We start from the raw sequence: 18,775 nt of genomic DNA on the forward strand, positions 1-18,775 counted from the left end.
CATTCTATCTTTGTGCCCCCCTGTCACGTAAGTCCTAGTAGCTACAGGCAGTAACAGGCTATCCTGCGGGGTTGCAGGCAATCATGAGCAGCCTGTGCCCTCCCCTTTTGCATTAGGGAGGATGCCTTCCAAATTATAGTCAGTGCCTTCTCACCCGGGGAAGGGAGAGGAGCTTAGTGAACCAAGATCTGTGCATAGCACAAGGCCTCAACATTATCTGCTGGCCAGCACCATCCAAGGGTCTGATACCCATTCTCCACTACAGGCATACCCCGGTTTAAGGACACTCGCTTTAAGTACACTCGCGAGTAAGTACATATCGCTCAATAGGAAAACGGCAGCTCACGCATGCGCCTGTCAGCACGTGTGGAAACAGTGCTACACATACAACCCATACATGTCCGGTGTTACCTCATATTTTTTTTTACTGGAAAGAATGCCCAAATACAGGACAGTCCCTATCAGGTTCAATACCGGACACCTGGCAACCCTAGTACCAGAGCTGTAGAAGGGGTTACTTTCTGTATTCATAATACAGTCAAAAGCTCAGACTCCTTGAGTAGCAGACTCCACTTCAATGACTGATGTACAGTAAATCAGACTTCACAACTATTCAGCTTTGCTGATGTTTGGACTTTGCAGGAAATCACATAAAAAGCAAATTGTTAGGTTAGCGACAAAAAAAGTATTATCACATCTTTTTTCACTCTATTAAACAATAATGGTTACCAAGCTCCTTATATGCAACCTAGTAAAGCTATTTTCTAATATAGTATACAGTATTATCTGTACAGCTTTTTAATAGCTCCCTGCTGAATTTACTGACTGCACAGGCTCTCTGGAGGTATTCTTTCAGAAGCTCAAACTTGATGAGTAAGGTTGGCATTTAACAGCCAGTATTTTTAGATACGCTAGTACTGTGCTTTCTTTTGGGCAAAGAATAAAAACTAAAAAAAAGAAAAGAAGGCGTTTCAACCCTGTGTCCAATTTCATTGTGTCATTAAGTTTATACAGGATATTTAACAGTAAATGAAATGCAGGATAGACAAAAAAAAATGTCTACCATGTCTAATTTCTTTTATAACGTAATTTATTTTCCACCTCTTTATATAGTCACAAACATGACCAGTCACTTAAAATGGGACGTGAAGGTGGTTTATGGAAAAGCATCACTTAGTAAATATAGGCGTGTGTGGTAACAATTAAGTTCTATGCTTCTCTACAGAAGCTTTGCAACGCCAACCAACGCCAACCAAGAGATTCAATTTACAGAATATTAGTCTAGATGGAACTGCTGCATGGACCTATACCCCTTTGCTTTCCATTTGGTTACCTTAACATATTGACGATAACATATTGTGGAACTATAGTTGTAATGTTCAGAGAATGGCTTTGTTCTATCATTCCCAAAATCTCACTTGAAAATTTTTATTCTGAACTAAATGTAGAGTTTTTTTTAAACTTGTGGCTGGTCATCTTGAATGTGGGGGATTTATGTGGCTGACACCATTTGGAGTAGGATTATAAACGCTGACTTAATACTCTGTACAAAGTAGTGTTAGTTGCTTTTGCATTGCGCTCCACAGGGAAACTGTGCTCACATATGTAGGATTCTGAACACCACCCACCCTGCCTTTATCAATAAATCACAAATTATTGTATTTTAGATACTCTAGAATCCAGTTTGGGAAGCTCGCCATATACACATGTAATACCTCTTCCCCCGGCCGACAGAAAAGTACCACACCAGAGTGTCTAATGTCTGTTCATGTGGTGATCAGGGTCTTTGTTACCTTTTTCTCTGGGTGCTGGCATCCGTGCCGGCTGCTATGGTAAGCAATTATCAGAAGGGTGCCAATAACTTTTCTGTAACTTTATTCACATACATCCTTAACAACATCTTCTTTATGGTGCTCAGGCAGCATCCCTAAAAGAGGCACATTCTATTCACTTTGTTATCACTATCTTTCTGGCAATCCATTGCCTAGCTGCTGGCCGTTCCCACCTTCACTGAGACCAATTGGCAGGGTGCCATCTTGCATAGGGATTCACACCCTATCATCCTAACAGAGCAACTCTGGGGTGATACTTAGGCCTTTACTGAGCAGCTTCCTATCCCCTTGCTATCCCCTTGCTATCCCCTCTTGTGGGTGGGACACGCCTCAGAGCCATATATAGGGGTCCTATTCTTTAGGATTTACACTTTTCCCTATATTAGAAAAGAACAAAGTGATCCTACTACTAATACACATAGTTACAGACTAACAGGACTTACACTGTATTCAGCGAGTTCCCCCTTCTCTGTCTCCTCCTGGGATCTGATCCTTGAATGTTCCATCCCCATATATATACCCAGCAGTTACATCACTAGCCACTATGACTACTAGGGGAGGGATTTGACATTCTATTTAGTATCCTTTCTAATGACATCAGTAGGCCCCTTCTAGAAGGTGGATGTGTCTAGGTCCTGCCTAGTTATCCTACCCCATGTGATGGATAGAGGCGATACACTGTAGCTATATCTGCAGTTAACCCTCTAGGGCCCTTAAGTAAAATAGTGTTCTCACAGGGGTGCTGCACACAGTAATATTACACCTTACAGTTTCTATTGGGGTTTGACCCTGACCATAAAAGCAAAAGGATACTGTGGACGGACGTTCACAGAGGTACACAATTGGAGTCGTTATAATGTGAAATTATAATAGGCTTTATTGTGCCTTTTCCTTTTCATCAGGAAATTATCCAAACACAGGGGGGAACAAAGCTTCCATTCACTTGGGAGTATTTCTAGTGAAATCCTTGCAATTAGTTCACATCTCCATTAGTTAAGCATTTCTCCCATCCCAAACACATAGCATGAAAATAAGCAGATATAAGCAGTCTCTTAATAATGAAAGTCTTATCTGTTTATCAGCTGTAGAGTAAGCTTCTCTGCTCTCCTGGAACCGCACCCGTGCGTGCACAGAAAAATATCAGCATCCAGGTTTAGAAGTCTTATTGGGTGTCTTGCAATCAGCTCTGCTGTGTGGCTGGCAGAACTCAAGACTGGTCAGCTTCAGAGATCTGGGTTTCTTTTGGTCAGTCTCTCCTGGGACTCAAGAACCTCTGCTCTGTCTCTCCAAAGGTCAGCTCTCAGTCAGAGCTAAAGAGAGTTACTTCCTGTCTGAACAGACAGGTTTTTGTAAACAATCTAATCAGGCAGGTGGTGTTTAGTTATTAACTACCACACTGCTAGATTAAAGGCACATTACTGAACAGGGATAAGTCCCCTGTTACAGATACCAATGCACATCGCTCTAATTGGGAATATAGAGGGAGGAGGGTCGAAGCATTGGTGTCTTTTACATTTAATTTGAAATCATCTGAGAATATGTGGAATTTGTCGGCTTGTACTGTATATTCCCCATTGCACGATTCCAGAACAGAATTTGTGATCAAATGTGTTATTTCATATTGAAGCATTAGAGACCAGTCATGGTCTAACGTCACAGCTATCAATGCTCAGGGTTCAAAAAGTGAGATGTCTGGGTTTTCATATAAACCACATTCAGTTTGGTAATGAAAGTAGTTTATCATGCACTATGTATAATATTGAACAATCAAATGTATCTGATAATATCTAAATGCATGTGTACTTCAAGGACCAAAAGCCGTATAAAGGCCCTTTAAAAAGCCTTATGTCCAAAGGATGTGTGGAGCACACAGCCATGCACGCAACATTTTAAAATGTTCAGTTCCACTTGGCAATTGTTAAGTTGCTCAGCAATGCATCAAATTCAAGGACAGCTTTACCAGTCTAGTATGCAATTTGCAGCTTCGCAAGAATGTGCTCTACAAGTGCAGTAACAAACGCATAGCAAAACACCATACCTGTTAAATCGGGGCTTTAGTTATGCCTGACTGAAACAACCATGCAGCAGAGATTCCAAAACCACAGTTAACAGGGCTATGCTATAATTTATACAGGGCCATCTTAACGTATGGGCACACTGGGCAGTTGCCCGGGGGCCCCACAGCATAGGGGGGCCCCACGCGCCCGGCCCATGCGTGCTCACCAATGCTCTCCCCCCGTCCGGCACCGCTCGCTCTCCCCCCCGCCCGGCACCCTGGCTCCGCTCGCTCTCCCCCACCTCCCGGCACCGGCTCGCTCTTAGGGTTGCCAGGTGTCCGGTATTTGGTTCCCCTGTCCGGTAAAATATGAGAGATAATACTGGACATGGGATAGAGCAGGGCTGCTGCTGCTAGGGGGCTGGCCAGCATCTGATTGGTTGCTGCTGTGTAATTTAGCCAATCGGGAGGTGGCAGGAGCCTGGGGGTGGGGCCAAAGAGCGGAGGAAAAGCATGCAGCAGAGAGGTGAGGCTGTGTCTGTGTGTCTCAGTGTCCTGCCTGTGTGTGTGTCTCAGTGTGTCTGTCTATCTGTGTCCTGTCTGTATATGTGTGTGTGTCTGTCTATCTGTGTCCTGTCTGTATATGTGTGTGTGTGTCTCAGTGTGTATCTGTGTGTGAGTGTATGTGTGTGTCTCAGTGTGTGTGTGTGTGTGTGTGTGTGTGTGTGTGTTTGAGTGAGTGAATGTCTCAGTGTGTGTGTGTATATATGTCTTTGTGCGTGTGTGTGTATGTCTCAGTGTATGTGTGTGTGTGTCTCAGTGTGTCTGTCTTTCTGTCTGTGTCCTGCCTGTATATGTGTGTGCCTCAGTGTGTGTGTTTGAGTGAGTGTGTGTGAGTGAATGTCTCAGTGTGTGTGTGTGTTTATATGTCTCAGTGTGTGTGTGTGTGTGTGTGTGTGTGTGTGTGTGTGTGTGTGTGTGTGTATATATGTCTCAGTGTGTGTATGTCTCAGTGTGTGTGTGTGTGTGTGTGTGTTGACAGACAGTACATACAGTACTGGCAACTTTGTTTAATTGCTCACTCTCCTTACTTTTCTTTTACTATACTAACAGTCTTCCCATTTTCAAGATCTATTACAAATAACCCCCATTGTAAATTCTCAGAAAGGCTCCATAACTCAGCCCTCATCCCAGCAGCATTGCAATCTCTGCAGCACTCTTACTTACTGATCATCCCCAAGGAGAAAGAGCAGGTTACTTATTCAATGGCATGATTTAATATGCAATTTAAAGCTGGATTTGGAAGTCTAAATTTGAAAGCTACTGTACTGATGACAGGGAGGGGGGGGGGGTGAGAGGATGAAGGGATGGTGGGTAACAGAGGATGAAGTGAGGGGTGAGAGAGGATGAAGGGAGGGGGGATGGGGGGATGAGAGAGGATGAAGGGACGGGTGAGCGGACAAAGGGGGGTGGGAGGGTGAGAGGACAAGGGGGGAGAGAGAGGGTGAGGAGGGGGTGCAACAATCTTGGAATTTGTGGGAGGAGCAGTAAGATCAGTATTGCTCGCCATGTACAGTATGACTGCAGGTCAGTTATTTATAAATGATCTGACCATTACGTTCTAAACGTTCACTCCAAGCATGCACCAATTGGCACTACTGTATTTCATATTCTATTTTCTAAAACAATCCGCGGAAGGGCGCTCCCTCCCAAGACTCCTCCCCAGATTTTTTACGAAATAGAATATAAATTGGTGCAAATTGGTGAATAATTGGAGTGAAATTTAGAACAAATGACATAACAGTCAGGTCATTTATAAATAACATTCTTCCCCACCAACGATTCTTGAGTGCGTCGCACCTTTCACCATTGTGTCCAGTATTTTTGGACAAGCCACCTGGCAACCCTACTCGCTCTCCCCCGCCCGGCTCCCCGGCTCTGCTCGCTCTCCCCCCGCCCAGGAAACCCGGCTCTGCTCGCTCTCCGCCCGCCCAGCACCCCGGCTCTGCTCGCTCTCCCACCGCCCGGCACCCCGGCTCTGCTCGCTCTCCCACCGCCCGGCACCCCGGTTCTGATCGCTCTCCCACCGCCCGGCACCCCGGCTCTGCTCGCTCTCCCACCGCCCGGCACCCCGGTTCTGATCGCTCTCCCACCGCCCGGCACCCCGGCTCTGCTCGCTCTCCGCCCGCACCCCGGCTCGCGTCACAACCGCTCGCAGCCCAGCAGTGCAGCACTTCCGGTGCCTGCTGCTGTTAGTGAGCGCGTGGGAGGCTGGGAGCGACAGTGTAGGCAGGGCCCCGTGCACTGCTTTGCCCGGGGACCCCTAATGTTGTTAAGATGGCCCTGAATTTATATATATATATTTTAAAACAAAACAAAAATCAGGTAACAGATCTTTTTAAAGTGCTTCTTATGAAATATCCATGGATATTCATAGTCCAACTAAGGTAATCTCATGGATCCGTCTGCTAGACTTGTTCCCTCTCCACCTGTCCTGGAACAGCCACAGTGACATCAGAATTCTCTAGGCGAAGCATCAAAACTCCACCCAGAATCATCAGATGCCTAAACACTTGGTTGTAGTTTAAGCTCAGGCTAAACCTGGCCGTGCCATGATATTTATGACAGTTGGTTACATAAAATGCCAGCACACACATAATTCGCCATGAAAAGGTAATACGGTATCTTACTTGTTAAATGAAGTTTATATGATACTTAGACAAATAACAGGACCGTACCGTTTTCTAAAAGCCTATCCCGGGTTGTGGATGCCATGAACATGCCAGCATCCATCTTGTCTTAATATCCCACTTCCTCTAAATATCCATTGCAACCAAATAGCCCTCTTACAACTCTGTATATAATATCTGTTTCTGTATTTCTGCCATACAGTACCAGATCAGGAACCCTGAGAGGTGCAACAGCTTGTAACATATCAACTAGTTGAAAGATGTCAAACCACAAGTAGGACCACCTCTCCTCCTTTGTTATTTTACTATATGAAAGAAAGGACCAACAAGGCTACCCACCCTTCTTTGCCTACGTTCTTCTATAGTTACTAGTGTTTAGTAATGACTAGGGTAATAATTCAACGAGCAAAGGTAGTTGGCTAAACTCACATCTTGGTGGCTAGGGCAGGGAAGATAATCAATTCCACCGAATCGCATGTCAATTTAAAGCCAGCGTGACATTTGGCAGTCCTACTGTAGGTACTCACCCGTGCAGCGTTTCTGCAGTCGGAGGATCTCCAGGTGAAGATCATTTAATAATTCCAGCTGTTCCTTTTTTAGGAATGCAATGTTGCGTTGCACGCTCTGGATTTGCCGCTCCAGGGACTGAGTCTCCATCACAACGTGGGCCGGCTCCTGTGAGGATTTAACAGTAAGGGTTCAGAGATACTATAATTATGACACTGTTGCTGTCAGGGAATTATACCTGTTGAGTACAGTAAATGTCACTGGTTATCAGTTTACCTGACGTTTTAAAGGCGAGATACACTTCATGATGAAACTTTCCCCTTGGTTACTCAGGCCCTGCAGTATTATTCATACTAACATCATCTTAATGTAGAGAAGTATGACTCCATATTGAAATTAGCATGCTGTTTTAAGATTGCTTATTTATGGCAATAGAATAAGGTAAGATATACATACTATAATATCCACGCTGTAAATACAAATATCACTTGTGAGACAGGTCTGCAACCCTACCTTTCACCATTATCTCGAAGGCCTCGTCCATAGTGGATCCGACGGCGCGAGCGATGTCGCTCGCGCCAAATACAAGCCAATGGATGCTAATGCGCGTCTATAGTTTGCGTGTGCGTGCACGCGAGCGTCGAGGCGGACGATGTGTGGCGAGACAAACTGGTTTGAATTTGCTGCGCGATGGCCGGGTCATGTGCGCGGTACAGCCAAGGTGGGCAAACGCACACGCGACGTCACGGGCACGCCCCCCGGCATGCCCTCGCCTCACCCCCCCAGCACGCCCCCATCGCGCAACCATGCAGGACACGGATCTTCTCAAGTATAGGCGCGTGTGACGTCTCGCACTCAGTTGCAAGCGCGCGCGTGCCTACTATGGACCTTGCCTTAGCATACAGTGCTTCCACTGCAGCTAGCGATTCTGGGAAATGACATGCAAATGAGCATACAGTGTTACCTTTTGTTTCAAATCCATGTTAACATGGACCACTATGAGCTTATGCCTGCCGCATTACACAGCTATGAAACAAAAATTCATATCATAACAGTTCACAGTATGTCAAATGTAATAAACTTGGATTAGTTTGTATATGCAAAAAAAACAACCAAATAATTGATTTGTTTAGATGCGCATTTTAGAAGGTTTATACATAGCCCCCGTGGTTTTTATATGGTTACATCCGATTATAGGATTAGTTCTGGTTGCAGATTAATTAGATTATGAGGAGAAGGTAAGCAGGGAATGCTTCAGTAAGGAGGGAAGCAATATAGGGTTGCCAACTAAACCCAGATTGCCAGTTTTCCCTCAGTAGACTAGTGATTCCCAACATTTTTCAACTGGTTCCCCCAAAAACAATTGTTTTGCTTGCGTTTGGTGCACAAAGCAAGGGATTGGATCCCCCAAAATAATGTATTAATTGGGTTATTGATGCAGAGAAACTGCTCTTTTTCCTCTTTGTGACCCGCTCTGGCACCGACTGACCCACTGTGTCCCTCCCTTTGCCACTCTATGGACTCCTTTTTCTTTGACACTTTCTGGGCCACATTCACCAAGATTCATAACCTAAGTTAACGCCTATTAGTCATAATGTATTTGTCATGATAAAATCACGAGGTATTAAGTCTTTTAATCAATCTGGTGCTTCAGGGGTTAATTTAGGTACAGTTTGATTTTAAAAATACAATATGTTGGGTTTATGACAGGTGAAGACTTTTCCTGGGTCTGTGTTGATCTTCAAAAAGGGCTTAATGGGGGTAGCTGCTATTACTGATGGCCGACTACAAGTGGAATGTGTCGTTTATAAGGCAATAAAGTTTAGAAGGCAGATAGTAGTCTGTCAGCCTCAAAGGAAACGAACATTGCTGAGATATCCCTTGTGTATCCCAGAGAGAGGTGACGCACGGGTTGGAGGACTTTATTAAAAATGAGACTATCATGTGACATCATCAATTCTGCATAATAAGGAGGTACACATGTGGCATTGTGGCAATAGGACAAATCAAATCCTACCACACACTACATGGGTAAGAGGTGCCAAAGACAGATAATTGTTTCTCCTGCGAAAATAGACATTAGGTCGTCAAATTGTAGGTGCAAGCATGCGTGGAAGAGCACAGACGTAGCAATGAAGATGCCGTCTGTCTAAGTATTGGGGAAATTAAGTTATGAGTGTTTATATATTGAGTCACGATTTTAACGCCTTTTTAGAGCAGGGTTTTTTCTAAGTTGTAAAGCCGTCAACCAAACAGCGGATTTACGACAGGGATGGGCTTATGTGGTTTTCAATGGGAAAAGAATGGTATATAGGGATTGCCATGGAGTTATGAAACCAGAATTCAAAAGAGGTAATGTTTTGGGATCAAACACTTGAATTTTCATATTTCTACACCAGTGACATCTCTCGGGGAAAACCTATGAGATAGTAACGTACTGTATAGGGATTTCTGTTTTATCCTGTTATTTTAAAAAACAGTTCTGCATTTACTGTAATTTTGTAATATTTATATTTTCAGACACATTTTGCTACAACAGATTTCAATGTGTTAAATACATATTATTTTCTATAAAAAACAGGGACCAGAGACCCTGGCAGATATATATATATATATATATATATATATATATATACAGTGTTCGACAAACCTATACATTTGCACGCCCCGGGCGAGTGGATTTAACATCGTGGCGAGCTACTATTGGCCCAGGCATCACACGTTTGGTACTAGGTGGCAAGTAGATTTCTTTGTTGGGCGAGTAGATTTTTTGGTGTTTTGTCGACCACTGTATATATATATATATATATATATATATATATATAAATATATATATATATAAATATACACATACAGATGAATCCCGTTATAACGCGGTGCTCGGGGTCCACATAATGAGACCGCGTTATAACTGGGATCGCGAAATGGCCGCCGCGGTCAGGGGTTCCGCGAGGCCTTATCGGCATCTGCAGCTCTCTCCTCTCTGCAGCTCACTCCTCTCCCTGCTTCATGAGGCTGCATCCACGTGCACGGCGCTTACTTTCGACACAGAGGAGGGTCACATGACCCTTCTCTAACCAATGACAGCCCAACAGTGAATACATTTTATATAATACACATGCAGGAATCGAACCCATCTTTCATATGCTAGTGCAATTCTCTAGCTGCTACACCACTGGGTTGGTATATAATAATTTATAAATGATAAAATAAATAAAATAATAATTTATCAATTATACCATACCACCATGATGTGCTGCACTGTGCAGTAGATGTTACGTTTGTTTATAGAGTCCTATTCATCACACCAACCCTGTGGTGTATCAGTCAGAGCAGGGGAGGGCAAACTTTTCCGGCTGCGCCCCCTGTCTAGCTTGCCCTGGTAAGGCACCCCCCTCCCTACCTTACATCCACGTCACATGACCCGCGGCATCATTTGACGCATGTGACGTCACATGGCCCTGCGTCGTCATTTGAAGCTGCGTTGCCATGGCGACGCGTCACACAGCCGGCTGAAACAAGGTAAGTGGAGTGTTGCAGGTGTCGCACGCGATCCCCCGGCATTAAATTAAATGCCTGGAAGAAGAGCGCGGGGCCTCTACAACCGCCCACGCCCCCTCAGAAGAATCTCCTGCCCCCGCTGGGGGGGCGCGCCCCCCAGTTTGCGCTGAGTTAGAGAATTGTATATGAAATAGGTTGAGGTACCTTGCACCAAACACTGTTACAGTAGGGGGTCATATGGAGGTTGTGTGCTGCCAGGGAGATAGACAAAATGTCAGAAATAAGTGGTTTGTATCTGGAGAGTACTTGCCACTTGCAGAAAACCCTATCGTTGGTGCACAACAGACCATAAAATATATAGGTCCACAGATGCTCACATTGAGTCTGTTAAAAAATACACTTTATTAAGACTAAATGTCTACACAATATTTTTAATACATATTTTTTCAAAAATTAATAAATAAAAAATGGTTTCCCTGTTTGGTGTTTATTTGTATATAATAATGCTCAAAGCCTCAGCAACTCCTGTTATTGACACCAGTAGATCTTTTATAGGGGGTTCAGATAGTAGCTATTGGTGCACCTTAGAAGGTGGTTTACCAGTAGCTTTGCTATTAATAATGTATATGATGTATATACACCAGATCAGCGTAGTCTTGTTGCCGGTGAGGTGGATATTACCAAACTGAGATGTCTTGTTGCGTGATAAGACCAGTAGTCTCAACTGGAACACACACCATGTATACTTGATATAGGCAGTGATGTATGACTGCAAGCTGGCAAAGGTGCATATAGTAGCTGATGAAAAATATAATATATAATATATATCATATATGACGACCCCTAGTTAGATCTTAAGGTGATGGGCTATTTACTTTGTTTGGCAAGTATATACCATACACATTGGTTGCTTAGAGAGTTAAGATCTTTTGATATGGCTGTGCATTATATGCTAGCTATAAATCGGCGTCCAGCTGTGTGTTGCTGGTTTATATTCTCTCTCCTTATGCCTTGACTAGTTATTTGCAGTGTGCACGTTGTAATATTAACGTGGATCTGTTTTGTTTTAATGTGTTAGTTCCACTCTCAAGTGTACTAGGGCATGTTTTAGTTAGATGCCTGTGCAGTGATTTGTTATGGTCTCAGCAGATTCTGCAAACTTCACTGAAGTATTTGTTTCTTTGACAGATGTTAGTGACCTGTAGCAGTTCGTTTGTCTGATGAGTCACCGTGTTTGTAGTGTGCAGACTCAGTTGAACATGCGGCAGTGAAATACCTGGAGCTCTTTGATAACCCGAACACTTAGCTTACTGTAATTATCTGCAGTTATACGCTACAAGGTAAGTGTATTAGTTTGGTATGTAACTCTCTACGTATTTCACATCTCCATATTGAGGTGTATCAGACTAAGCTGTAATCAGGCTTATATGGAGAACCTTAATGTCCTTCTTGACATAACCTTAGCGCTGCCATAATTAAGTGTTTATACCAAGATTTTGTGTACTCTTTGGTAGATTTTACATGCAGCCATAAAGTTCTTATGGGGGTGGTTAGACCAGTGTTAATGTTCTGTGGCAGTACGTTTGTTTATGCTGATGAATCACCGTGTATATAGAAGACAGATTGCACTACGTGTAGACTCAGTTAAACGCTCGGCAAAGAGCAGCACACAACCCCTGGGTTAGAGAATTGCACCAGCATATGAAAGATCATGGGTTCAGATCCCACATGGTGTAGGGGGGAGGTGTGTGTGCGTGTGTATGTATGTATGTATGTATGTGTCTCCTCGTGTGTCCGTTAGCAATAAAGCTATGTTAATAATAAAAAAAAACCTTGGAGATGTTTTTAAATCGGGAGCCACTCTGAGACCGCGTTATAAGCAGATCCGTGTTGTAGCGGTGCTGTTCGTGACGGATTGAGGGGCTACATTGTTCATTTGAGGGACATTTGCGAAGGTGAAAGTGGGCCAGCTTGCGAGCTGTGTACTAACCCATGTTCCGTATGCAGGTCACGTGCTCACAGGTGCGCCATACATGACAGCAGTATTCACTAAAGGAATGACATGATGTTAACCATGATTTACTCCTGTGAGACTTCTGTAATATTTATTTTTGACTAGATGGGAAGCTGATCCTCATTGATTTCAGCTCCAGGGACTGCATGCTTCCCGAGATACTTACATCTGAAGGGATAGCAAAGGGAGGGAAATTTAATTCCCTAATAGGCGCTACTAACTCCTGCAGTTTATGAATAAAAATAAGTAATCTTGTAAGTATCATAGAATATTTATAGTGGAACAGTCCATGAAAAGCATTATATGCCCAATAAATGTATTAACAGCCCAATATTGTGTGGGTTAAATATGAACCAGATCCCTTCTGAATCACAAGGAGAACTACAGTATGTAGGGAGAACTATGTCAAACCTTTAGCTGTCTGATGGTGGACATTGCGTGAACGAAATCCTCCGCCGAGTAGCCAGGTCCTTCCCGTGGCTATCTCTTTGAAAAAGCGCCACAAGCGGGAAACGCGCCGAGGATCTTGTTTGTTCTTTGTAGTTGGCTCATATGCCTAATACAACTTTATGATTTTAATTGCCTCCAGCTTAATTCCCTCTGCTGTGCTCAGCCTTTTTTCACCCTTTTCCATCTGAAAGGGTTGTCGGTAGCAGCTCCGACTGGACACACAAACACTCTGTTTAAACATCCCGCGTCTCACGAGTCAATAGGAAGCCGCCAAGTTATCTATGTGGCTTCCTATTGGCCCACGGGATGCAGGCCCTTTAAACAGCAGTGAGTTACAGTACTGGCATCTCCTTTAGAGGTGGAAAACAGGGGGTGCCTGAAGTTTCCCACCTGGGAGGGGGGGATATACGTTTTTTTATTTTTTTGGCGATGTCCTTTAAATGCAATGCAAATTAGCTTATTACAGCCTCATGCATATTTATCACATGTTCACTAAGATTCGTTAGGGTTAATGCTGGGAAATAACTCTGTTATTTAGGTCATATCTAGCTCTGGCGTTACTCCCCGCCAGACCACAAAATAGGTTTTTTGCTGAAGAGGGAGAGAGAAAGAGGAAGAGAAAGAGGGAGACAGAGACAAATTTAGTGGGAGGTGGCCTAGTTGCTTATATACCTTCAAATAGGTTATCTATATTCAACATGATCAAATACCTGTGGACATACCTGGGAAATATGCAAATTTAAATATATATATATTTAGAGAAGAAAAAGTGCCCCATCCTAGTGTAATATCGTTGATAAAATTTTTGTTTATGTTCAAGACCATTACATTTTTATCAACGATATTACACTAGGATCGGGCGCTTTTTCTTCTATATATATAAAACTCAAAATCTGTTTGTGGGTTTGTGCGCGCTCTCATTGGCTGTCATTGGCTGTCAAGCCTCCCATTGGCTGACTGCGGGGCGGGCCTTGGCTGTCATTGGCTCTCATTGCCTGACTACGGGGCGGGCCTTGGCTCTCATAGCTCTCGCAGTCTCCGAGTGCAAGGCAGGGTGACATCATTATATACACACAGAGAGAGGGGAGATACATATATTATATACACACATAGAGAGGGGAGATACATATATCATATACAGTACACTCAGAGAGAGAGGGGAGATACATATATTATATACACTTACAGATAGAGTAGAGATACATATATTATATACACACAGAGAGTGGGGAGATACATATATTATATAAACACACACACACAGAGGGGAGATACATATATTATATACACACACAGAGAGAGCGGAGATGCAAATATTATATACACAGAGAGGGGAGATACATATATTATATACACTCACAGAGAGAGGGGAGATACCCCTCTGTGAAGGAAGGGGAACGGAGCTGTGAAGGGGGGGGGAAATCGGAGCTGTGAAGGGGGGGACGGAGCTGTGCAGGGGGGTGGGGGAACAGAGTTGTGAACAGGGGGGGGACAGGAGCTGTGAAGGGAGAGGGGAACGGAGCTGTGAAGGGGCGTGGGGGAACAGAGTTGTGAACAGGGGGGGGGACCGGAGCTGTGAAGGGAGGGGGGCCGCATTCATGTGCAGGGGTGGGGGACCGGATTGCTGTGAACGGGGGAGAAAGAGATAGGGGGGCAGAAAGGGGGAGAGGGAGAGAGAGCGGTGAATGGGGAGAGAGGGGAGCGGAGAGAGAGAGAGGGGGAGCGGGAAAATGATATCCCGGGTAACGCTGGGTATATCAGCTAGAAGATATATATATATATATATATCCTGACGAACTGGGCCAAAACCCACTCGCCCCCCAAAAAAGTCACTTGCCCCCCCCCCCCGACACTTACCTGCAGCGATGTCCAGTTGCAGGGTCTTGTCGGCGTCTCCCGCCCGCTGTTGTCTTGTCGCATTTAAAAGCATTGTTTTCTCCTGCAGCACTATTCAAAATGGCAGAAGTCACACAGCATCCCGTTACCATGGCAACGCGGCGTCGTCATACGATGCCACACGGCCATTTTTAATAGTGCTGCAGGAGAAAAACATGATTTTAAAGATCAAGACGGAGAAGCCCGGGAGACACCGCCACAGGTAAGCAGTCAACAGCAGCCACAATGCAATCGCCCCGGGCGACCGCATTTGCCGCACAATTAAAAACCCCAGTATATTAAAAGTCATGATTTAAGAAAAGCCGTATTACCTATTCTTAAAAATAAATTAAAATAATTATATATACATATATACACAGTATATGTATCCATATCGAACGGATTCTGTTAATTTTCATTACAAGGGCTGTGATCCTTTCATTACAAGCTAAGCAATTAAACAGAGCTCCTGTAATGTAAATCAAAGGTAGAGTTAGACAAAGCTATATAGAATCATTCATAAACACCTAGAGACTAGGCCCATATTAATTTCACTTGAAATGGCTGAAAAGTGTCTTCCGGTGCCAGAAGATTTCTTACGGAATAGCACCGATTAGTAACTCCCGATGTAGCCAATGTATTTATTACAAACCGATGGCTGCAGCGGGACATACACAAAGCACCAGCAGGAGAAGCAGCCATTGTTTTGAATCAGTCACACACGGGAAGGGGATGGGACTACCATGCTTCTACACCAGCGGGAACGAGCCAGCCGGTGCTATAACATTGACTACATCTGTATGGGCATATATTTAGATCTAAAAAGGGTCAGCAGCATATGAGCTGTACGTCAATAGCAATGGAGGCTGCTGTACAAAACGCCTTTTGAAGCTAGAACCGGAGGACCGCCGGGTCTTCCGGGATCTCGATCACGTTTTCACTTGGGGAAGTTACCACAGGGTTATGACAGCATTCAGTGATGTGAACGAAAGTGGAGAGGGCTCCACTTCTATACCAATCACATTCACCAGAATACGATCGTCATCTAGAAGAGGAGCATTAATAACATGACATTTCCTGAATGTGATAAGGGCCCATGGCAAAGAATTCACAATAATTTGTGGACATCATGGGCAAATTTGCACAGCCAAGTATGATATTGGTGCTTGCTGATTTTTGGCAAATATTGCCATATTGGAAGATGGCAAATGTTAAAATTGTACCAAATTTACAGATGTAAGAATGTTTCATTCTACCATTATGACTTGTCAACTCTCACTGATTTGGGGTCAGTCCCACTGATTTTTATCATTGGTCTCTGAGGCATCAGTAGAGTCCCACACATTTAATACATAATTTTTCATTGCAATACCATTTTTTTTAAATAATAAACCTCAAATGATTTGGGGCCCTTGAACGTTGGCTGCTCTGACATAGTCGATGTTTCGTTTCCAGCTGAGATGCTTCATCAGAATTATTGTCTGATGCTCATCCAAGTGCAGGTTTGCAGGTATTATAATGACAGAATATCAATCAATTAGAATGAATAAAGACCACCATTGGGTAGAATTAAAAACGTGGCATAGCATTATAGATTTGGATACTGTCTCAGTCAATTTAAAATGCCATATCTGTATGCAGTACAAATTGCTTCTTTAAGATCGTCACTTAAAGATGCTACTGCAACTCACATTACATTTCCTTCCTGCTGAAGAGGCCATTAATACATTGCTGCTCATTCAACCAGGAAAAGGGGTTATTAATGTAACAGCTTCATACCTTAATATGCCCAAAAATTCTGTGCTTACGGATGCGACCATCAAATAATGCGGCAACTGATTTTTTTTTTAAATTAAAAAAATATGTATCTGTTTTGAAAATGTCCATTATTTTTGTGAACACTGACAGACTTCATTCTGTTGTTAACTATTTTTAGTCTTCCTCCCTCCTCCCCCCCAAGGCAACAATTTTAAACCACATCGCAAACTGCGTCACAGTGTTTGACGAACCAGCAGCAACTGAAGAACAGAACGGTCGGTTTGTAATGAGATGAAACATTTTCTGAGATAGGAACAGTACGTAATACATGCACTACGCTCCCTTACAGCAAAGGGTTTGTTTCTTTAACATCTACCTGCTCTAAAAGCAATCTAGTATATTGCCAGGATTTCAGAAACAAATTAAGTAACTCATGTATAGAAAAGGGCCAAAGATGTATCCAAGAGACACTTACACAGGGGTCGCCATTGAAAGCTTTTCGAGAATAGTGCATCACTCTGTATGGTTAATTCCCGAGCTTCGTTGTTGGTAATCTGTGTTACTTGGTACCCCCCGGGTTCTGTGGGAGATTAGCAGGGGTTCCCTAAGAAAAATGTGGTAATGGCGCAATTGTAACTGTTCAATGCACCATCATTTTTGTTGTCCCCTTTGCTTATTTTAGCATTGCAAAGAGGCGATCACATGCTATAGATCACATGCTATAAATCACATTTAGAGAGCGGTTAGTTTATTTAAACTGTATTAGCCCTACAACAACAACAACAGTATTTTATATACACAGGATAAGTGGGCGGGGGTCCTGTGAAATCACAAAAAATATTAAAAGGGGACCAGTGGGAAGGGGGGGGGGGCAATATATTGATAACTACCCCTTTTGATGACCCCACTGCAGAATAAACATAGGTAAAAATCATTAATGCTAAGTGCATAGAGAAAGAAATAGTGATGGAGCTTTAGTGAGAGAAATAGTGATGGGTGTTGAGTACCACATATTTTTTATTTATAAGCCTATACCCTCAATTAAAAAAGCGTATATAAAAAAAACCCACTGCTTTTTTACATAAATATAATATAACCCTTTTGACAGCGTTATATTAAGGGATCTGCCTCCTAATTTAACAGGCTGTTATTTGTACACTTCCTAATGTACAATACAGCATCAGATCTGCAGTACTGAACTTCTGAGAAGTGCTTCTGTATACTAAATAGAAATAATAAAGCCACTCTAAAACATATATTTCCAGGGAGTGCAAAGTATCAACGAGGAAGAAAATATAAGTGGAAATCAATCTCTTCCAGAGCATCCTATCCTGGACCATACTGATGCATCTCATTGCTCCATAGCTCTCTATCCCTCTCTTCTAATTAGCCTGATAGGCGCTATCAATAGACAGAACACGTTTCCCCAGCACTTTCCCTGTGATCCATGCAGCCTGGAATGAATTGTTTACATGCAGAAAGCACAGCCATCTTACCTGCAGAGAAGGAGAATTGCTAGGAGGTTTGCACTGCAGAATCACCTCATTAGGGCTGCCTCAGCTTTGGAAGGACATATGGGCACAGAGGGGCTTGATGGTGTGTGTGTGTGTGCGTCTGTGTGTGGTGTGTTGGTAAATCCACTGAAAGCAATCCACACCAGCACAGATCCCATGCATCCCCCGAAACACCAGCAGACCCCTCTCAGTTCTTAGTATCAAAGAGCTAAGTGGCTGGGTAGCCTCCTTAAAAAAGTGGTATTGCTGCAGGCCTCCCTCTATGTAACAAGGCATCAGGCCAGGAGGTTGGGCAGAGGATGAGGCGTAAACAGAGCAACGTGACAGGAACTGGTGAGATCAGACTGGGGGCTTCTCCTAGCAGTAACCAGAAATAGAGATACCGCAGCTAGAAGGAGAGGGGGGGAAGGGGAGCACAGCTTCATCAGCATGATGAAATCATCATTGGCACCTCCCAGGGGATTTGCTAGTGCACTGGATGCTAAGCCAGCAAACCATGCCCTATCTCTGCAGGAAAAAAACCATAACCACTTTAACTTTCAAGTTTTAACTCATTTGCTGTCAGATGGGACAGCAAAGCAATGGCGGTTATGTATCAAGGTAAAAGTGGTGCATTTCTGCGGCTAAAACATTGCACC

General features: G+C 43.6%; 1 protein-coding gene across 2 annotated transcripts in view; it reads right to left on the bottom strand.

Moving 5' to 3' along the window:
* CCDC92B (coiled-coil domain containing 92B) overlaps positions 1-18,526 on the bottom strand; it is a 61,964-nt gene extending 43,438 nt beyond the window's left edge. Inside the window, exons 1-2 of one of the 2 annotated variants that reach the window (XM_075594375.1) lie at positions 18,120-18,526; positions 7,046-7,193 (exon numbers count right to left, since the gene is read on the bottom strand). In XM_075594375.1, the coding sequence (XP_075450490.1) occupies positions 7,046-7,175 (130 nt within the window). In that variant the 5' untranslated portion in view covers positions 7,176-7,193; positions 18,120-18,526. Of the gene's footprint in view, positions 1-7,045; positions 7,194-17,098; positions 17,181-18,119 lie in introns of those variants that run through there. The other variant, XM_075594374.1, reaches the window with a different exon arrangement.
* Between the last annotated feature and the right edge of the window lie 249 nt (positions 18,527-18,775).

Source organism: Ascaphus truei, chromosome 3, assembly GCF_040206685.1.
Source record: "Ascaphus truei isolate aAscTru1 chromosome 3, aAscTru1.hap1, whole genome shotgun sequence".
NCBI lineage: Eukaryota > Metazoa > Chordata > Amphibia > Anura > Ascaphidae > Ascaphus > Ascaphus truei.